Source organism: Toxotes jaculatrix, chromosome 12 (assembly GCF_017976425.1).
Source record: "Toxotes jaculatrix isolate fToxJac2 chromosome 12, fToxJac2.pri, whole genome shotgun sequence".
NCBI lineage: Eukaryota > Metazoa > Chordata > Actinopteri > Toxotidae > Toxotes > Toxotes jaculatrix.
Genome location: NC_054405.1, coordinates 23223533 through 23246055, shown reverse-complemented (window position 1 = coordinate 23246055; position 22523 = coordinate 23223533). Strand labels below are relative to the sequence as shown.

General features: G+C 43.2%; 1 protein-coding gene across 2 annotated transcripts; it reads right to left on the bottom strand.

Moving 5' to 3' along the window:
• Positions 1 to 615: 615 nt before the first annotated feature.
• myo7ab (myosin VIIAb) lies at positions 616 to 21652 on the bottom strand. 2 transcript variants are annotated; one of them, XM_041051131.1, is made up of 47 exons: positions 21635 to 21652; positions 19052 to 19165; positions 18736 to 18888; positions 17463 to 17647; positions 17255 to 17376; positions 17020 to 17162; positions 16727 to 16840; positions 16434 to 16587; positions 16216 to 16292; positions 15929 to 16048; positions 15716 to 15858; positions 15371 to 15581; positions 14962 to 15097; positions 14607 to 14713; positions 12903 to 13040; positions 12647 to 12805; positions 12448 to 12540; positions 12257 to 12351; positions 11929 to 12013; positions 11310 to 11528; positions 9846 to 10163; positions 9544 to 9753; positions 9167 to 9343; positions 8897 to 8986; positions 8637 to 8764; positions 8108 to 8234; positions 7483 to 7602; positions 7222 to 7395; positions 6864 to 7091; positions 6358 to 6528; positions 6150 to 6267; positions 5934 to 6060; positions 5543 to 5712; positions 5252 to 5442; positions 4803 to 4927; positions 4105 to 4262; positions 3770 to 3923; positions 3370 to 3525; positions 3172 to 3277; positions 2778 to 2891; positions 2577 to 2664; positions 2218 to 2324; positions 1842 to 2027; positions 1584 to 1700; positions 1314 to 1397; positions 979 to 1098; positions 616 to 720 (listed from the first exon to the last, which is right to left on the bottom strand). In XM_041051131.1, exons 1-47 carry the CDS (start codon positions 21650 to 21652, stop codon positions 628 to 630), a joined length of 6543 nt encoding a protein of 2180 aa, XP_040907065.1. In that variant the 3' UTR covers positions 616 to 627. The 2 variants fall into 2 exon arrangements, with proteins under 2 accessions (XP_040907065.1, XP_040907066.1); XM_041051132.1 differs by having other exon boundaries at positions 1590 to 1700.
• Positions 21653 to 22523: the final 871 nt, after the last annotated feature.

Below are 22523 nucleotides of genomic sequence, written 5' to 3'. Positions count from 1 at the left end.
TATCCAACATCTCAGTGATGCAAATTTCATCTGAATTTTAGGCCTAGAAATAAAAGAATGTTATCCACTTTCTTAATTTGGAATATCACTCCTATATCTGCTAATATTTTAGGACATACAAACCAGAATACTGTCTTCTTGTCCTAACACTGACGCCTACATTTGAGAAAACACCATCAATTCTGTCTCAAAAGTCTGAAAAAAGTTGCTACGAAAGCTCATTAAACAAAACTTTACAGCACAGACATGATAAAGTGAGAAACCGCTCTGATTGTATCATGCAGACTACTGGAGCTGGAGAGTGAAACACTGAGACCAGCAGTTTACATTAAGCTTAAAAAGCCGTGTTACATGTGGTTTGCAGGGAAAAGGTCATTTAAAGGCAACGGGTGAGTTTTAAGACAGGGCCGATATGTAATAACGAAATAAACGAAAACGTTGGCATTTCAGTGTCACGGTTAACCATCAGTCGTCTGTCTTAATAAACCCTCGGTGGGACAGATACAAAAAAATAAGTGCGTTTGTTTACATGTATTCACAGTGTATGTGGACGGCTCTGTGTGTGTGTGCGTGCGTGTTTGAATGCAGGATTGATTGACCGTGATCGATGAGTTTCCGGCCGTCTGCTCAGTTGCTGTTGCCGCGGGAGGTTCGCTGTTTGGTCATGGTCGTCAGCATCTGGCTGATGTAAGAGGTCAGGAGGTCATCCATTTTGTAGCCCTGAGGGGTGTGGAGACGGTCAGACATCAGATTTACTATGTACTAACTTGACCTGCACTCAGTACTGTACCTGAACACACCCTGTGTACCAAAGCCTGAGAACTGAAGCTGATACTGCTGCTAACACCTGCTTTAAAACAATCTATTTTAATATCAAATATAATCAAACTCTTTTTGGCACTTTTATTTTGAAAGCAAAATGCCCAGACTCTTATTTTCAGTTTACTGTGACCAGTGTAAAATACTGTGAATTCTCACCAGTGAGGTTTCACACAGCAGTTTGCTGCCTCGGACCAGGTTTCCGATGGTGATGTGGAAGTAGGTGTTGCCGCTGCTCCAGTTGGAGATTTTAGTGAAGGGGTGAGTGGTGAGGATGTCCTACAGGAAATATGACAAGTCGATAATTATTATTAATATTATTATCAGCCTGTTTTTGCTATTTAACAACTGTACATACAGTCGTATGGTTTTTGGCTGCGACAAAATCAAACTCGGCAATGTTTGACTGTTTTTAAACACTAAAACACATATTACATGGAAACACATTGTCCCTAAACATATGATAAAAAAAAATGTGTTGAATCTGGACTGACCTTAGACTTTGGATCAATCAGACTGACTCCATGTTTGTTGATTGCTATCAGGAGGGTTTCTGGATAATTTGGATCAGTTGTTTGCTGCAGAAAGAACAAAAAAGAATAATTAAAATGTTTTGCTGGTGTGTTCTCGCTTCCTTAAAGCGAGGACAGACAACAGATGCGATCGCTGAAGATGACAGAGAAGAAAACGTATGAGCAAGAGCACCACAAATTAAATTACTTATCGGCTTTTAGAAACTGGTGACTGAGATCTGACGTCTTTACCTTTACTTCAAAGAAGGCCGAACCGAACGTGGGCCACTTGTAGATGATTTTGAGGAGGGAGAGTTTGGCTTCTTCTCGAGTCTTCCCTGCGTGTTTGTTGTACAGCGACAAGATGGACTGAGGAAGAGAGAGACAAAAAGTTCAGTGGACCTCAGTGGCCTCCTCAGTCACCAGATCTGAATCCAGCAGAACAGCTTTGGGATGTGGGAGATCTGGAGACTGGCAGCATGAATTTATTGCCTTTAAATGTCAGCTCACCCTCTTCCAGTCGTCGGGGGACAGGTGCCGGATCTGGTCCTGTGGGACGAGCTCCTTCAGGATTTTGGACATATTGTGAAAGTGGGATTTATCCTCGTCAAACTTCACCCTGTAGATCAGCGCCGCCAACTGGTGCACCTCCTCCCTCGTACACTTGTGGTAGCCTCGCAGATACTTAGGCAGCTCCTGCAGAGAAAAGACAGTCGCTCTTTAGATTATACTGAAGCTCTTTGATGTAGTCCAAGCTGAATGCTGATTGGTCTCCTCTCGTCCATTTTCCAGATGAGACAGTTCATCTCGAATGAGTCTCAAAGACTCTTTTGGGGCTCTTGAGGCTGTGCAGACTTTTCAGAGAGCTGTGACTGAGGCCACTCACTTGGTAGTAGTGGAAGATCGAGTCGGCCATGGAATCTTTTCCCGGCACGGTATTGGTCCAGAGCTTCTTCATGAAGAACACCTGATACGTCAGTGAAGGCACTACACCTGCACACCGAAGACACAGAGGTGACATTACAACACAATGAACCAGTGAGAGGTAATTTTTTTTATTTTTATGTTTTAGTTTTATATTTGCTATTTTATGCCAGAAACTTTAAATTTCTGCCATGTTTGTGCCTCTGTTCAAGTTCAATATCTGTTAAACTCATTCTGACTTTCTGGGTGTAAAATTTAAAGTGCAGAAACCTTTCTTATTCTGTGTCTAGCAACAGGTTAAAGACCAGCTAAACTTTTTACCATCTTTTACGTGTCTGGCTTTCTTGATCCAGTCGGTCAGGTGTCTCACGAAGTCGAAGAAGAAGTCGCCATCAGGCACACTGATAACCTGGAAAGCATTTGATGGTGTTAACGTAAGAGAATTATTCTCCAAAACATGTGGTAATAAAAACTGAACCTCAGACTAAATATCTAGAATCCAGATGATCTGTCCCTCCTTACCTTGTCAGTGATCTTGACAAAAAGACTGAAGCCCTCGGAGGATTTGAGCATGAGACGTCCAGAGATGTTGTGGCAGAAGTCTTTGGCTTTGGTGCTCGACTCCACCTCAAACACCTGTGAACACAAACCGGCCAAACTGAAACAGCTGCTGACAGCACATATGAAACACCCAGAGGCGTTGATGCTGTTGGATGTAAAATTTGTATCTGATTATTTTCATGATTTCAAGTAAGTCGAAGGAATTCACTGAAAAATTTATCCAAAAAAACCACCATCTGTTAGACTGGAATCTGAATTCAAACATCTAAACGTAATATAATTTACATTTCATTGATAAGATGATGTTAATCTAATGAAACATAAAACAAACATTTTGGATTTCGCCGTCACTGACCTCGTCTGAGTCATCCGGGAAGTAAACTTTGTGGAAGATCTGCGTGGTCTTGTGCTGGATGGCCTCCACCTCCACCAGGTGAGGAGGATACTTTCTCGATCCATTTCTACGACAAATGACAAAACAGGTGAGATGAAATGAGAGTGTAAACAGAAAACATAATAAAGAAAGAAAAAGACACAAAGCGTGTGGCGTTACCGTAAGGCTTTCTGTAGCCGCTGCATGCAGTCTGGAGCCAGCGGGTAGTGTTTCTTGGCCTGCAGGAACTTCTGGACGTGAGGTAGGAGGGTGTTACTGGGAGGAAACAAACCAGTGCAGAGCCACAGCAGCTCCCAGCCCTTCTCCTCACTGTACCTACACACACACATACACACATTTTAAATACTTAATTTGCATCCACCAATTATATGAAGAATTCAGGGTCATCAAATATGTGCAGAGGTCTTTTATAATCTTTGCCTCTCAAGGGTAAAGAAAACACAGCCAGGCTTCCTGCTACAGCCACTTTCAAAATAAAACATGTTTTGAGGCTACCAGATGTTGACAATGTCCCGTCTTTGAAATGCGTGTGTGAGAGAGTGTTTTGTTTCAGACTTACTTGATGTGATTATCGGTAAGCTGCTTGAGAATCTGACAGAAGATCTCGTCCTTGAGCGGCTCGGCCTTCAGCGCTCCTTCAAAGATCTGGTCGGTGAGCTCGTTGACAGAGCGCACTCGTTTCGACGGGTAGTCGCCCGTGTACTTCATCACAGGTACAGGCGCAGTTAAGGACATCAAGCATTAATCTAACAACAGGCGGATTTTGGAACAGAAAATCAGCAGGTTTGGAAACTAAACAAGATTAAAGACAGAAAAAATCCACTGATGCAAACATTAAAACACACACACACACACACATACAGCAGTACCAACACACCCTCCACTAAAGGATATCTATGAAGGCCAGGCAGGCCTCCTGGGAGAGCTCCTCATGAGCCAGGACTTTCTTCAGCAGAGGCTGTTTGAGAGGCTCCCTGGTGCAGCTCCACAGACGCTCCTTCCCTCGGGCTTTCGAGATCATCACCCGGCTCAGAGTGCTCTTAGGAGGAGGCCTGTATATACCCAAGCAAAATACGTTGTTTACATGGCCTGTACAAATTCAGAATAGATTACTCTGCATGTAAACATCCTGACATCATCTCTGTATGGACACTATACAAAATATAATTGGAAATAAGTATATTGTATTTTCTTAATTAAGCTATAAGCTGAAACAGTTTCTCTAACTTACAAGTGTAACAAGTAACAAGTGTGTACTGTAAGTTGTGCAATAAAGAGGAAATGACAGAGACTGTCTGACATGTGGAGGAAGTAGTAACCTGATAATGTCAGAATCATACAGAGAAATTAAAAACCAGGTGACGCTTCATATCATGTCCTGAACACAATTAAAACCAGGATGAGACGTAACAGAGACGAGTGTGGTACTAATGTGGGCTAGTAATCCACTGATAATGATGACGATGACACGACACAGATCAAAAGTTTAATAAAGGTCCTCACAGGGACCTGGGGCACCAAAACGTCAATCAACCTCTGACATATGGAGTTAGATTTCTAAAGATGTTTGTGTAAAGGTTTAGAAAAAACACCTGAAGTAGTCGTAGGAAAATTCCTCCAGAGTGTAGGGCTTTGCTTTGTCCTCGCTGTCAGAAAGATGGATCTGGGACAAACTGACGGATTCTCGCCTCTGATCAGGAGTCATGGTCACTAAAGCCTGAGACGGAGACAGAGAGTGACAAGGAGGTCTGCGACGGTTAACGCAAAGACAGTTTTTTTGAAGGAATAGTTAAACACTTTAGGAGATGAGAGGATCATTGGGTGTGGTTAGTTCAGCAGTGCCAGCCATGACACAGGTTGCCAGATATTATCTGTGAGCAAAGGTTTTAGTATGTGGTACCAAACCTGGCAACCCCACTGTGAAGACTTTACAAAGCTGTGCACAGTCTCTACACCCAATGGTCAAAACTAGGATAAACCTAGGATAAACCAATAATCAATAACCTACAGTTTGTGTGATCATTGCTGGGGCCCCACTCACCACTATGTCATACTGTGGTCTGGTGACAGTGGGCAGTACATAGACGCAGTCAGCAGGGAAGTCTCCTCTCTGTTTGGTCCTGTCGTTGATGCCGTGAGCCCAGCCAGAGTTCATCACATGGTCTCCGTCGTGTTCGTCCAGGATGATCAGATCCCCTTTCAAGAAACTCAGGAACGTGGAGTCTCTCCCTGCTGTGAGATGAAGAACACAGATGTAGACATTTTTTTTTTCTTTTTTAAATTCCATGATTCGGCTCTTTAAAAATCTGCAGAAGCCATCACTGAATCTTACCAGGGTTGGGACAGTCCAGCAGTCCCACCACATACTTGGACCTCTTCCTCAGACCCTCGAGGAAGGTGACCACCAGATCGCGGATGTCCTCTGCGTTGTTGGAGGTGAACGTGTATTCGTCTCCTTTCATGGTGGCCAAGGTAAAACTCTGACCCTGGAGTTTACCCCCTCTGGGAAATGAAATTTACTTTAACTACATACTTCATATAATATATCAAATAATTTCCAAAACACAGACATTGTTTTAAAAGTAGTAAAGTTTGTAATTCAACATGAAATTTTAGTTATACATTTCAGGCTCTACAAGGTGAAGCCCATGACTACATTTCTGATTTGTTGTATACATGTAGGTCAGGTCCACTGGATGTCAGAGGACATTGTGTTGTCATACCTGCTACTGGACACGGCGGTGATCTCTGGGAAAGAGAGCTCCAGAAGGACCTGCTCCTGTTCGTCCACAAAGTAAACCCCCGTCCAGTTCACAGCCACGATCACGTCGTTCTTGGGCAGACTAGGCCCTGTGAACAGACCATGTGTCACATCCATGAGGAACGTAAACACAGAGATGCAGGATGTGTAGACTGTTTTGGGCTGTTGTGTTACCAACCTGAGAATTTGAAGGCCTCGTAGAAGCGTGAGAAGAGTAAAGGCCACTTTAAACGAGCGAAATCCACCACGTCCTCCTTCACCTTCTGTGTGTTCAACCTCCTCTTCGTGTGTAATCCCTGCACAATCAGCTGTGGTTAGTTACTGTCACACAACAGCAAGTTGTTCAGAAAGAAAGTGTCCGTTTTGGGGACGACTGTGGCAGGTACCTTTTTGTGGGCGTTGATGATAAGCTGAGCCCACTTCTCTGTGGTCTTGGTTGAGGTGATTTCTCTGTCGGGGATGTAGGAGGGGATGAGGCTGAGCAGACGATCCTGGAGGATCTCTGAGCCATAATCCACATAGTACTGCTGAGAGGCCAGCTCTGCCAAGTCCTCCTCCTTCAAGACAAGACACAGAGCAAAACAAATATCTGTCATAACGACTGACAGCTGTTTTTCTGCAGCTGTCATCAAAGAGGAGACACAATAATTTCAGAGGACCAATGACTTCGACATCAGTCAGTTTCTATGAAAATGTGAACAATCTTTTGTGTACTGAAACATACCGAAAGTGAAAATGTCAGTTTTTTTTTCCTAATGAAAGGTTTTAATGTGTTCCACTTCCTCTCAATCTGTACATGAAAGGTTTTTTTTTTTCTTAAATGTTGTGTAGTTTCAAACCCTTAAAGCTTTGGAAGGGATCCTGTACGTTAAACAACTACAAAGCTGCTCACCCTCTCACAGCGATACTCTCCGAACTTCACCCCTCGGACGATCTGCTGGTAAATGAGGTTTGTGGCGACGTAGTCCTCGGCGGGGTTGTGCCAGGGGTTGAAGATCTCCTTCCTGAAGAACAGCCTCCAGGGGGCGTTCCTCTCCTGGGCGCCCTGCTCCTTGGCATACTGCTCACACTGGGAGACTGCGTCCATGACGTGGTCGCTACCGCTGCCCAAAGACGACACCTGAGAAAAGCAGGTTCACAAGCTTATTCAGTGAATTCAGTTGTCAGTTTGTTAGGTACACCTAGCTAAGCGTACATGTTAGGGTTCATGAATGAGGGCTGCGGGGCCATTTACATGGTCCTGGTTTTACCTTGTCAAACAGGGCGATGTACAGCGAGAAGCCAAATCGATCTCTCAGGTTGATCTTGTCCGCCAGAGCGTTGCACAGCTCGCTGGCAGTGGTGGCTGAGTCGGCCAGGAGGGTCTTGGTGGTGCCGTCCATAAATGTTACTGGGAGCATGATGGGCTTCTTAGACTTAGTGGCCTGGGCGCAAAATAAATGAGAGATTCAGGCTCAAGTACTCTACAGCCAAGGACAAGACAAACACAGAGCAAGAAACATCTTTAATACCTGCAGTTCCAGCCACGATGGCGGCTGAGTCCGAGTACGATTGACAAATGTCCTCCTCAACCTTTCCTCGCAATATGGAGCGTAACCGGGGGGACCGTTGTTCAGAAAAGTCCGTAAATACTAGAATCAAAGGGAAAGAAGGAAAAAGAGTTAGAGAAAAACTTAATGCGTGGAAACACACACTGACTCCACTGATCATCAGGGAGGAAAAAAAGGTGGCACAAGCCAAAGATTTTTGTTGATGACTGAAGGAGATGAAGCCAAAAAAAAAGTTAACAAAATAAACCATCACAAAATGTTTATTCATTTTGGATATTTGGCTTCAAAAGCTTATATTACATATTTTAAATAACATAAACATTATTTGCTGTTAAACACCAGAGTAGTTATCTTTACATGGCATCATATTATTGACAGTTATCCACAGGAATAAACAAACATCCATCAGCAGCAGGAGATTATCAATTACAGCTGCTACTAATGATCACACTTTCTTGAATAGCCCATTAACTGAATGGTTGATTAAATGTCACGTCTTCAGCTGTCAGACCAACAACCCAAAAAGCTTTAGTATCAGCTCACATTGGGTGATGTACCCATCAGATATGAGTCAGCGGTTTCTTACTTTGACAAACTTCTCGGAGGGGGCGAAGCAGCCCACGCAGAGAGACAGCAGGATCCATCCCCGGGCGTGGCTGCTCTTAGACGGATTCTGAGTGAGCTGTTTGCAGATCTGACAGTAGATCTCATCCCTGAGACACGGAAACCAAGAACACCAAAACAAAGTGGCTCACTGAGGGTGAAGAGCAAAACAGATTTACCAAGAAACCTACTGAGAAGTTCTCAAAAGATCACATGATCTTAAGTGTAATGTGACCTTTGTCTTTCCTCCACTACGAAGCCAGAATTTCAAAATGTACAACACCTAAAGGGCTGTTGCTCAGATCATTCATGCTCATCATTCATGAGAAGATGAACCATTTCCATTCTGGATGCTCCATCAACTTTCCTCCAGCCCCTATGAATTTAACAACCACACTGGCCTAGCCTGCAGCGCCATCCTCAGGACAAAGTAAGAAACAAATCCAAGTCTGGATTTTGTGACGACGTTAAAAGAAGCTGCAACACCAAAACTACAGCTGCTCGTAGTTCACCTGAGGGCAGGCCGTAAGATGCCGTTGCCGATGATGAAGTGAAGCTTCTCCAGGTTGGAGGTGGGTCGGTCCTCCAGCATGCTGTTCCCTTGGAGGCCGTAGTCGCTGTCTGTCAGACGCCTGGTGACCTGCCGCAGACATTAAAGAGAAAAAACTTTTTTTTAATACACTGAATCATTATAAAACTTTGCACAGCGCCTCTCGTATAAACATAAAATACTGGTGATAACATGAAAAGTTCCTGCTGGTTTGACTCTCACCTCCTCAGTGATCTTGGATTTCCTCTTCAGGGTGAGAGACACCAGCTTGTGTCTGACACTGTTCCTCTTCTGGCTTTCAATGGAGCTGTTCTGTGCACACAAACATGGGATGACAACGACATTTTGTATGTTTGAAGACAGTTTGATTACAGCCTCTTCTTCTTCTTAGTGCTGGACCTGGCATCAGTAAGGTGACTGCCCTCCTTCAGTGTGATGACAAAGTCCTCAACACTTATGTGAAACAGCACCTTTGTGTTAATTTCCTCTCACCTCTCCTTCCACCTGCAGCTCCTGCAGCTCCCTCTTGTAAGTCCTCTTGCCAAGGGTTTCGTAGATCTTGGTCATGACGGGGATCTTTTCGCTGCCGTCGTTAATGACCATCTGGCACTTGGGCTCGGGGAGGTCCCCCATGAACCTCAACACGGTGATCCACACGGCTAACGCAGCCTGGAAGACAGGACAGGATGTTTAAACCAGCAGTATGGTGAGTAATAAATGTGCTTTATTTGATTTACCTCTTAGTTACAATAACATTATTTTTTAGGAATTAGCGTAACTACAATAAAGAAATGAACACCACTGAGAAAACTGGCAGCTCTAGTAGAAAACTATCATCATTTGGCTTTGAGTTCAAAGGTCGGTCTCACCAGCTGATCTCCTTCATCCTCGTGAAAAAGCAGAGGTTGTTTCAGCGGCCGTCTGATGTACGTGTGCGTGGAAACACCCTGGAAGTAGGTTGCCGCAAACTTAGAGAACTTGTACTCAGACAAATCCTCCTCTTCCTCATCAGGTAACGGCAGAGCTTCGTTCAGCACCTCTTCTTCTGCTTCCTCGCCGTGAGGAGTGTTCTCCAAGTCCTGGGCAAAAGGAAAACAAAAAAATATATATATATATATTGGGACTTTACATCAGACATTTTTATTGGACTACAAAAGACATAAGTACATACTTCAAAGCCAGCTGGTGCTTGTCCGTCCTGGTTGGGTAACGGCCCCGAGTTCCCCAGGAAACCAAACATGCGGTCGACCATGTCTGAGTGATCGACGGGCTGCTCCTTCTCCCTCTCCATCTGCTCCAGCAGCTCCTTCTTCCTCCTCGCCTCCTCCTTTACCTCCCTCTCCCTCTCCTCCTGCTGCTGGGCCAGTTGGACGAGCCGCTCCTGGTGCTTCCTCTCGGCCTCCGCCTTGGCCCGGCGAGCCGTCATCTGGTTCCGCAGCTGCTCCTCCTCGGCCAGGCGCTGGCGCTCAGCTTCCAGGCGACGCTGCCGCTGTGAGGGGAGGGGAGAGATGAAAGAGAGGGACAAGGGTTCACAGAGGCAGGTAGGGTGTTGAACAGATTAGTGTTTTTCTGATTTGTCTTTTTCTGTTTTTGATTTATTTTGCTTTCTTCAAATGGAGCAGAGGAACTGAGGGGAAACAGGTGTAAACAAAAAATGACTTTCTGTTATAATTCTAAGACATTATTCTAAGAATTACATAACAAGACATCATTAATCAAAGTATTTAAACTATACTTTGAAGTATTTGTACGTATTCATATAGTAAATGCTACAGCAGAATAAATCTAAACTTCTACACAACATGTAACAGTAGCTGCCTATGGTCCATACTCAAGTTGCTCCACTCCCAGTTCACCCACTTGACTTCTTCACTGTCGGGTCACTGGAGCTGCAGACTTGCTCAAAAATATTATTTGACATTTCTTCCAAAAAGCTATTTTAATTTCTAATCAATTTAATAACAAACTGAGATTAAACAAACATTTAAAAAAAAACAAATAATTTATTCAACATTTTCTTTCAGAACAGGAAAAGTGAAAGAAATGTGCATCAGTGGCAGATAAAACTGCATTTTTTAAAAAAAAACTAAAAACAGAAACAATCTTAAAAAGCTCACAAACGCTTCCATAATTCAACAGACAGGAAACTAGGTTTAAAACAAACGTATGAAAGAAGGTTTTACGGTGACATATTTCAGGCCAGCGTGCTCAATATTAAACTATGAATAAATTATTTGAAATACATGACTGGAACAATTATTCGTAAAATAATTTAAGAAATAATCTAAATCCACTCATCATTCATAGACTAACAAAAAGCCCAACATGGAGGGAATTTGAATGGAAGGTCCAAAGCTAAGCAGCTTCTGGCTGCAGCTTCATAATTACAAGAATATTTCCCAAAAATACTCCTTTAAAATCAGCTAACTGATGGTGATAAGACATCCAACAGCCTGTTGGCATTGTGTAAGAAAAACATACTGCAGCATCTGATCATGGCATCACATGAACAAATGTCATAAGGCTTCCCTGTTTTCTTCAGCCAAATAAATAAATGAACTCAGCACCAGTGTCCTTCTCTGTCTGGCACGTAAACATGACATAAGTCGCAGTAGTAAATGTAGTAACTCTTTACCTCTGCCCTGAGCCTCTGGCAGAGGCGCCTGGCTATCATGCCCCTGGTGTAGGCCTGGATGGTCAACACGGCACGTAGACGCCGCCAAAATGTCTGCCGGATGAGGAAACCACGGCAACGGGCTTGGATGAGAGTAACACGAAGGCGAGTCATCCGGTAGCTTCTGTAGAACTTCCTCGACCTGTAGACGGCCTGGAGGCGCAAGAAGCCCGACTGCATCTGGAGGAAAGTATTGTACAGGTGGAGTGTTATTCATATGCTGTAAGAATACGATGGTGACACCTGATATGTGCAGCTCATGGCAAAGAAACACTGAGTCTTAGGGGACAAAGGCTTTTGGAGGTTAAAAAAAAAAAAAACCTCATACTGCATCTGTGAAGTTAGAAAGCAAACAGCTATTGAGTTTCTTAACCGTTTCTAACAGTGGTGTCGCACTATGGTGGTAACTTGCCTCTCGACACGTTTGTTAGAGCTAAAGCACAGACACCATGCATTATGGTAACACCTAATGTAAACACAGCTTTTATTTGTTCACAATAAAACTCCACAGAGTACCTTTAAGAACATTTTAATCCACAGAAAACTACCAAACTTCACAGTGATGGTGTAAAGGACTCACTATTTGGTAATTCTTTCTGCACCGATAACCCCTCCAGACCTTTTGGATAAAAGTCACGGCACTCTTCAGTCTGAGAAAGGTAGTCCTGAGAAGGATGACGACAGGGGAGACAGGGAGAAATTAGATTTCAAACCAAGACATAAAAGAACCAAAATGCTGAATCCATTTCCTTTAGAGCTGAACAGAAAAATGAACATGGAGGTTCATTCAAAGCCCTGACAGAAGGTATAATTTTTACCTTGTGTGTACAATATTAAAAAATGTGACTTTTCAGGACTTCAGAGACTCTGTGGGTACGTCTACAGCTCTGTCATAGACAGTTCCTGACCTCGCTTTAAGCCCACGCACAGCCTTCTGGATGAGGATGACCTTGTCAGTAATGGCTTTGTCTCTCTCGATCTCCAGCTGCATGTCGTGGTGATCCTGACAAACAACAAGCAGAGACAGTGAAATAAAATAAACTGTAACTGCCAGTGTTTGAACATCATGATGCAAATGTCAGTGTGTATGATGAACAACCTTCAGGAAAATCTTTGTCTTTCCGATCTGCCAGTCGTCATGTTTCCCCAACCGGGCCAGGACTATCTGCTGGCAGGTCCCTCGCAGGTCCTCCTGAAAGGACAAAGAACTACGTAAAACTCCACTGGCAGGTCTAATCAGGACTGAAGGAGGCTACAGACACAGATTTGTAACAGATCTCAGTGGTTAATTTGTTGACCTGTATGTGAGCGGGTTTGACTCCAGGCATAAGGACTCTGTAACGGTCCACAAACTCAGCAAAGGTGTATCTGATGGGATAGCCGGCGCGCCGAATCCGGATGGTCTCCATCATGCCGGAGTAGCGCAGCTGACGAATGCAGAGCTCTCTGTCAAATAACTGAGAAGAAACAGAGAAGAAAGAGATTGTTTCAAGCGCCCTAAGGTTTTGATTGAACTCAAACACACACAAACACACACACACAAGCTGCACTCACCATAGGTTTTTTTAACTCATTGGGTTTTATACAACGAACAAAGAACGGCTGACACACGCTCAGCGTCCTCATCAGCATCTCGAGGGAACGTTTGAACTGACTGCTCAGAGTGGGAGAGCGCTTCCTCGTCTCAACACCCTGCAAACACACAAACACAGAGTCCTTTGGCATGTTGTGTACATATGAACATTTAGGGTGCCAGAAATGTAGCACCTTGATATCACCACTGAAAATCTGTCTTTGTGGGTTTACATTGGACTGTTCACATCTAACTTCTGCAACTCATATAAAACAGGTGCTACAGAGACAGTTCCACGGCCTGGGCTGCTTCTCACCACACTGGAGCAGGGCTGCAACTAACGACTGCTAGTCAGTTTCTCAATTAAATGATTAATCGTTATGGCAATAAAATGTCAGGAAGTATTTGAATTGTGCTGATTACAATTTAAAATGTTTGTTCAACAGACCAAAACCTAGAAATGTTTTATTTTCACATGACGAAAAGAAATGAAGCAAATCCTCACATTTGAGAAGCTTTAAGCAGAGGAAGTCAGGTGAGTGATCAATTAACATAAGGGCTGCAGATTAATTTCCTGTCAATCAATTAAATAACTGCTCATTTCAGCTCCACACTGGATTTTCATTCTAATTTCATCTGTCTGCCTCTTCAAATAGGCCTGAACGATTTTAGGAAAAGATCTAACTGATTTTTAAATAAATCGTTCAGCTCTATCTTCAAATGACCACTGTCATACACATGATATTTCTCATGTCAAAAAAAGAAAATGCCAAAGTAGTAATTCTAAATATGCTGTGGTCTGTGACACTGACCTTTTAGTGTTTTCCTGACTGATGAAACATGATGAAATCTACCTATCTATCTATGATGGCATGGATAAACACTGTGTTTCCACACAGTGGTGATTAACATCTGCTTTTGACGTGAGCATGAGGTAAACGATGCAAACACACGGTACAAATGTATTTCTATTACTGCACACAACACACAAACGAAACAGGAAGCAACACAAAATCTCTGACACCTCTCTGCACCCTGATTGGTCGAATAATGAAAGGACTTCATTCCCTTGAGCCACACAGGACTCTGCCTTTACACTGCCACATGGCGAAATAAGTGAGGGCTGAGAAGTGAGCGCCAGAGAGTTTGCTGATTAATGTTCATTAGCTTCAAGCCAAATTTCTCCAGATCAACACGGTTTTCCCTTCGGTTTCTGCTACGACAAAATGCACACCTGTCGAATAAAGAGAGAAGAGAGGGATGCTGCCAGGTGGAGGTGCACCGCACCATGAATATTTGGATTCTTGGGTTTTTAATTCAGTTTAAACAAACACACACAAGGCTCGAGTGACCATGTGATGCTAAAGGCCGTTGATTACCTTGGGAGCAGGTGTGCTGGGCTGCTGATAGCCACACAGAAACTGATGTCAGAGGAAAAGACAGAGGAAACAGAGAAGAGACAGCAGAGTGAGAGGAGGGGTGTGCCGTTAGTAAAAGCCAACACTGCGAGGGGAAACGCTAAAGAGAGGCAAAAGTCACCACGGACATTATCACCTGAGGACAGCAACACCTTATTAAAAGTCACAATAAAAGTTGAAAAAGGAGGTGAAAAATATTAGTCCACCATTACAAACATTGATGTGCGGTAAAATCTAAGTGGCGTTATGGTATTTTTTTGGCCTCACCATGGCCACGTCAGCCTGGAAGATTTGCTTGATGAACTTGTTCTTGGACGAGTGCACGAGCTGGATGATGTCGGTGTGGAGGCTGTCCCGGTTTTTCTCCAGGAATCCTACAGGAAGGAAGTCATGCAGAGACAAAGCCTGTTAGAGTGGTTTCACACCTTTGGTCTGGACAAAGGACAAAGCTGCTGAGAGTGGTGTCGGTGTACACAGACAGAGGGAAGGACACTGATGGAAACATGCAGGGCAGATTAATCGCACTATTATTATCTCAACTCAGTTTCTCAAATAATAAAACAAAGGATGAAAACATGACGGCACATGGAAAAACGAATGAGAGTGATAAAGCAGAACACACCTCTGGTCTCGTAGTGCACCACACCTGCAAAGTGCTGGATACCAAACTGGGTTTCATAGCTGTTTTTAGGAGGGATGTAGTTGGAGTTGAGCTTGTGCTGTGAGTTGAGCTTATACAACATCGTAGCATCAGTTCCCTGACAAAAGACAAAGAACCAGGAATCAATTATAAATCCATGCAAAATGCACCAACATTGTTTTTGACCGATGAAAGCGGTTGACACTTCAAACACTTAAAATGATGTTGTAAAGAGGCCAAAACTGTCCCAGCATTTCAGAAAAACAACATATCACTCAAACTATTGACTGTAGTATTAATCTATGAACATTTCTAATCAGAAACATGTTCTGCAGATGGTCTGACACAAAACCATCTTACAGCTGTTATGTGATTCTCCCTCGTCTTGTACCTTAGGGAACTTGCTCTCCTCGTCAATGAGGGAGATGATGTTCATGGGTTTGTTGGCGATCATGTCCAGCGCGTCCTGGTTATCCGTGAACTCGATGTGCTGCCAGCTGATGTCCTCCAGGTTGTACTCCTCCTGCTCCAGCTTGAAGACGTGGCGGACAAAGAACTGCTGCAGGTTCTCGTTGGCAAAGTTGATGCACAGCTGCTCAAAGCTGCAGCAAAAAAAAAACAGGCGTGAAAAGTGTTAAATTAGCAGAAATAACAGAGTTTGACAGGGTTTGATGAATGGAAAACCAAGAAAACAGACCTAAAACTGCTTCTAATCAAACCACAAAGTATAAATGACCTGTTGACAATGAAGTTCTCAAAGCCAAAGATGTCCAGCAACCCGATCGATCTGGGCATGATGTTGCTCTCGCAGGACGGCGGTCTGTAAATGGCGGCATTGATCTTATCCACAATCCAGACAAACAGTCTGCCGTAGATCCCCTGGAAGATGAAACTCACAGTCAATAAAAATACAAAATGGCTTTAAGAGGGTCAAAGAAGAAGAATATACCTTGACAAAGGCATCCCTGACATCCAGGGCTTGTTCCACACTGAGAGGGGTGGCGACACTTTCACCACGAGTGATCAGGGTCCGTGTGGTCAAGCACACCATCACATCCTTTGGCTCCACCTACAGTGAACAACAAGCAACATGAGAGAAAAGGGGAAACAAGAACACAAGTGATGGACTTAAAAATGGATTTAGTACAGATACAGTGCTGGTGTAATACATACTAATTTGGTCTTTCATTCCAAGACCAATGTACACTTGTAGTACACACACATAAGTGTACACACCTCCATGAGTGAAGCAGCAGTAACCAGATCAGGAGATCTCACAACCACACAGGCGTCCAGGTTGTCATACGTACGAGCTGAGGGACACAATAAAGATGAGGGTTTTCCTCACATCTCATCTTATTCTCTGAACAGTCCGGTTCTAACTTTGGCCTTTACACTGACAACAGACAACACACTTCTAAAAATGAAAGTTATGAGTGTCTGTGCACACATACCCTCAAATTGCAGGTTTCCCATGTGCAGGATGGCAGCCAGCAGCTTGGAAATCTCCCAGTTCTCCGTCTCTGTGAACATGAGGACCTTCATGGCTGACAGGATGCTGGAGTAATCACTCAGGTCGTCACGGCCGTCACACTCTGTACAGTTACCCTGGAAAGTTAAATGCACAGAGAGCTTTAGTTTATCAGCAGCAAAATTTTTTTTAACTTTTGGCCACTCTGTATGTCAGTCAATATACAGACATACAGTACGGATGGTGTCTGACACACTGACACAGCCGTAGACTCACCATGGTGAGGTAGGAGTAGTCCGTGGCGAGGCCCAGGCCAAGCTTAGCTTTCATCTCTGGAGACATCCCCTTCAACATGCAGTAGAAAACATGGTAGTTCCTCTCATCTGGAGCCTAACGGAGAAAAGAGAAGAAGAAATAAAAGTTTACTTTTAACTTTACATATATATATAAACAAGTATCATTAATGCAAAGCCTAAAGATCATGGTAATAGCAACTACACCTGTGTGTTTTTACTGACACCGCCAATGTGTTTAATCTAGTCAGAGTGGTGTAAACCATGATGTCTGACCTGTCGACAGACTCGAGACTTCTCCAGCAGGTACTGCTCTATCTTGGCTCCTTCAATGGCCCCTCGCTTGTTGAAGTGGATATCAATGTACTTCCCAAAGCGACTGGAGTTGTCATTTCGAATCGTCTTGGCATTGCCAAAGGCTGAATGGATTTAAAAATCACATGGTGAGATGGTGGGGGGAAAAAAGCACAGAGACACAGTCAGAGCTTGGACAACAGAACAGCTCTCTGACCTTCGAGGATCGGCGTGGCCTCCAGGACTTGCTGCTCTATCCAGGAGTGTTGACCGCTGATGGCTGCGAGGAACTGCAGGATCAGCTTTGTGCTTTCTGTTTTCCCAGCTCCAGACTCACCGCTGTCACACAGGGAGAAGTGTTACACTTGTGTACTGTTGTGTCAGTACAGATCTGTCACTTTAAGCCCATACAGACACACACAGACCTGATGATGCAGCACTGGTCCTTGTTGTTCCGCTGCATGTTGAAGTAGCAGTTGTCTGCGATGGCGAATATGTGCGGCGGCATCTCGCCAATCTTCTTGTTGGTGTAGAGGCGGATCTGGTCTGGAGTGTAGATGGGTAGCAGCTGGTAGGGATTGACTGCCACCAGGATTGAGCCTGTATATGTCTGCAAGAACCCAAAAGCATAAAAGTGGATGTTTCAAACTGTGAAAAGACAAATATCAAATATCTCCATTTCCAAAACTACTACTGTTCTATTCTCCAAATCTAAGAAGACAGTTGTAGATATGACCTTAAGAATATTTCCCAAAATGTCAAGCCTTTAAACTTTAGTGTCAAAGTCAAATCAACAACAGTCTGCCCATTCAGGTTAATCCATTTTAAAACAATTTCTATCCTTTTCATTAAGGTTGTAATTATTATTTTTTTATTTTAATGCATTAAATACTTTCCATCCTCTTAAGTGGTGATCTTGAGATAATGGGGGCAAAATAAACATTCACATCTACAGCTGCTCTTACCATCCATGGTTACAGCAGTGTCATGTTAAGTACAATAAATATAGAAAAGAACATTTTATAAGCGTGTTAAGAGTTTGTGGCATTGCAAAAATTAGTTAGGATTTTTTTTTAGTCACAAATGCTTCTACTTTATACTCACCCTTCCACCACAATTTGTCTATATGGAGAGAGAGAGAGGACAAAACAACCAAACACTATTATAGAACTAACTAGAAGGCACAAACACACACCAAGCTAAAAGTTTTTAGGAGCCCGAGCTGTAAACCCGTTTTTAACCCTGCTTGGTGTCTGAATGAAGTTGTGCTCAGAATATGCTGTTTACATGCAGAGAATTTCCTTCCCTGAAAATCCCAGAATTCCCAGAATAAGTGTCACAGCTCTAATCACGAGACGTGGAAGTGATTAATTACGATATCAGGTCTCTGAGGTTTTACGTCTGTGAGAATCCCTGTTTCTGTTCCTTCTATAAATGAGCCTCTAGTGCTCAAAGAGCGAGTTGGGGACATTCTGCTATTTATAGTCCATGTAAATTCTACAGCAGGGTAATGAAGGTACAAGTAAACGGCTTAGCCTGAGTAGGAGCTTAATTGGTCTGTGGTCAATAGTTACTGCCTGCATTTAAATGTAGTCACTGAGGAAAAAGCTTGAAAGCCACTGAAAGCTCTGCACCTTGTATGTGACTATATACATTTGCAGATAAGAGCTACACAGCCGCGTGGGAGGGGGTACTAACATAGATGACGCGCTCATTGTAGCGGATGAGCAGGTTGCGGAGGATGCCGGCCTCGTTGAGGTCGCCCAGGCGGATCATGTCCTCCACCCCGTGGATGGAGGTTGGGTGCATGGGCTTGATGTTGGTGGCATTCTGAGGGGAGATCCAGTGTTCCTGTGTGAGAGGGGGAAGCGGGAGTAAATCAGAGTGTGGAGGATGCCTGCAGTGGACAGTTTGGGTCAAAATCTGATGTTATCGACACAGTATCTACAGGTTGTACTTAGTGTGAATCAACAATAAAAACAAGTGTTTACTTCCTGCTCTGCTGTGGACTTACCCGGCCTTCATCATCCAGAACCTGGATCTGTCCAGAGTCGCACAGTTTGACCACGGCTCCCACAGGAACGTCAAACTCTCTGCCGGTTTTAAGGTCCAACCACACATAGTCTCCCTGGATTATAAAACACAGCGCTGGTTAAACATGGACCGTTTTTACCCAGAATTAACATTAAAAGGAATTAAAATGTTTTTAAAAAAACAAATGGCAAATAGACTCAGGATAATTAGACCATAATTAAACATTAAAAAGAAAAAGGGAAATGGAAAATTGGACATTAAAATGATGAACTGATACAATGAATTGGTAATTTAAAAACAGAAAGGGAAATTTAAAACCCTGAAATGCAAAATAAGAAAAAATAGGATAGAAACCCTTTTTATAAACAACCTTCCTGATTGTACTTTTTGAGTTGGCTGCATTGTAGTGGGATATGATCTGTATTGACATTATTTCATTTGATTTTCATGACTGCAATCATTTTCAGAATAGTTGTTTTCTTGTCATTTTCTTGTCATTAACTAATGTGTTGAATAAGGAGGAAATATCAAAGTTACATCACGTACCCGGAGTTGCTTTGCCCACTTTTTCAGCTGCCAACTTCAGCTGCGGATTTAGTCTGAAAAAGGCTTAAAACTGACCACATTCAGCCCACAAAGGGGATGATGTAACCTCTGACCTTAGAGCTTGATGTTGTTTGGGCCAGTACGTAAGACTGACAGACGTTTAATTTTAGTGGGGTGCAGCTAAAATCCTGATTTTATCTTTTAGCTGGAATCCATGCCTGCAATTTGTTGATACTCTTGCAGTAGTTTCCAGATAAGTCTGGAAATCCAGAAAGGAGAGGACTCTGTCAGGCTGTAATTGGGCACAGCAGTGCTTTGAGATAGATATCAATCAGAAGATCATTTAAGTAATAAGGATTCATCACCTGGGGACCATGAATGACTGCAAAATTTTGTCATATTTCAAAGGATAAGTCAAAGCTTTAACCTGCTTGTGGTACCAGAAAAAAAACATGACCAATGTTATTAGAATTCATCCTGCAGGAAACATGAATATACTCACCAAATTTCATGACTGTCCATCCAATAACTGTTAAGGTATTTAAGTATGAACCAAATTAGCGGAGAGACAGACATTGCCATCTCTAGATCCATGGCTTAAAGCACATGTATGCCCGTGAAGCCTGAAGCAGAATGTACAATACGCCAGCTGAAACCAGTGTTAATTTAATTCCAGTTGTGTGTTTGAACAAGTTTTAATTAGGTGAAAATGCTCCTGAAAAGATCACGCTGTGCTCTCACCTTTCGTAACCTCACAACACCGAAAAAATGTGGTGCAGAAGTGAGTCACAAGAAGATTTAGTCACGATCTCAGTGTAACAGGGATAAAAATCTTAAAGATGGTGAAATTACTTGCTTTAGTCTTTGTCTTCGGCTTGTTAATGAAACAACGTCAGGGATCATATGTGGAAATTTATAGGCTACTCTCTGAAAACACCCACAGATTTAGACTGTCTCCAGTTTGTTTAGATGCTAAGCACAACGGAAGCTGCTGGTAAATCTCCTCATAACAGAAAACACTGCAGCACAAAGCTCAGTGTTCACCCCTACAGTCTAGACCGTGACCTTAAGGATGCTATTTTTGCTTCCATTTAACAACATCCAGATGTCTCCCGCTGAATGAGATTCATAGCCGAGGCTCTGAGCTGAGATTGAAACAGCGCAGTGGTGTCTGAGTCGTGCCCTGCAGGGCTCTGGGGAGAAAAAGGCACCGGAATCTATCTAGTTATTGAAGAGAAACTATCGATGGCGTGATATGGGGTGAGCACAGCTGAGTGAGTGAGGAGACGAGCCGGCTTCTGCTTTCCTGCTGTGAAATTTGTCAGTGCTTCACAAAGGCCGCACTGACCAGTTTCCATTGTGTCAGGGTGGTGGCAGAAATCTCAAAAACTGAGGGCCGTCTCTCCAAAGTTAGTTAAAATACAGTGTCTTGTACTTTGGGTGAACTGACCCTTTAACGCCCTCCTTTTGGTATACTCTTAATTCCAATCTGTTTTTATTTGCTGGATCTGATTTTGCTGCTGCAACAATCTCATTTATTTATCAGGTTCTATCTTATCTTCTACTGATATTATAATTGCCTTCTTCTAATCTGGGTTTTAATCAGACTGTTTATGAACAGTGTCACCTACACGGGCGATGCAATGAGTTTGACAACCGAAGGAAAGAAAAGTGAGGACAATCTGGAAGAAAATAAAAAGTGAGTAACCTTCCGCCCTCCTTCTACAGCCAATACTCAGCAGCCCCGGAGCTGAGTCACTAAACTTCAAAAATGTTGCTATGTAGCTGCTCAAACGGCGTTATTACGTGTATAACTGCTGACTGTAAACTGAGGCCAAAACTTTCCCCACATGCTGAAGCGGGGTACAAAGGTCAAAGTCAAAGTTAAGGAATGAACTTAACTGTGTGTTTATCTGCTTTAATGTAATCTGCAAATGTTCCAGCTTCAGCAGTAACCTAGTTATGTTTTCCAAAGACAACAGCCGGGTCGTTAGCTAAAAAAACCAACATGACCTACCTGCTGCAGAATGACCATGGTTCAGCCTCGGGTTGATTCCAGGACATCAGAAGTCACCAAGTGTGGCCTCTGCAAAGGAAACCAGGTACAGACATCATGCAACTGAAAGAACAAACAACTTCTTCAGAACTAGTTGCTAACTTTGCCTCTGGTGCCAAACGGGGCGGTGTACAGGGTTTTTAGAGGCTTTTATTTGCTACAAACAGCAGTTAGACTTTTCAGGCTGGGAAACCAAACTAAAGAGCCAAAAGAAGCTAAAAACTCTTACTATTACTATTATTTCAGTATGGTGTAGAAAATCAGGGGAGACACTGATCTACCATACTGGACTTTCAGATGAGTTTGCTGGACATGAGAGACCAGTGGAGGAAAAGGGGGGTGGGGTTGGGGTGGGGGGGGGTTAAGGGTCTGCTGGAGGCTGTTAAGGGCTTACTTGGATTCCTGGGGCTAATCCCATCGCTTAAGTACGAGGCATAGTTGTTGCAGTTATGACAGCTGAATCATTTTCTCCCCCCACTGAGCCGTCTTTCCTTTGTTACCCTCATTTACAATGACGGAGATGTGGTGCTCTATAGAGTACCATATACCACAGTCTTTTTGTTTACAGTTAACTATGGTAAGAAAAGTAGAAGAATCTCTGAATCTTTAGACGGTCACATTCTGCATTTGTAAAGATTGTAAACAATACTTTCAACTGTGGGGCTGAAAGTGTAAAAATAAGATGAAGAAAACAGAAAAATACCTAAAGTATGGCTGCCCTTTAAAAACCAGTCACTGGTCCACTGCTAAGAAAACACAGTCCAGCTTGGAGCTGAAATGAAGTCAAATACATTGATTCAGATGAATTATTAAAACAGAAGTGAGATGAAACTGAAGTGACCTTTTCCTC

Coding starts and splice junctions, on each gene's coding strand:
- myo7ab (XM_041051131.1), bottom strand. Junction 10,164..11,309: donor GCCAGAGGCTCAGGGCAGAG/GTAAAGAGTTAC, acceptor CTCCCCTCACAG/CGGCAGCGTCGCCTGGAAGC. Junction 6,268..6,357: donor TCATCAACGCCCACAAAAAG/GTACCTGCCACA, acceptor CTGATTGTGCAG/GGATTACACACGAAGAGGAG.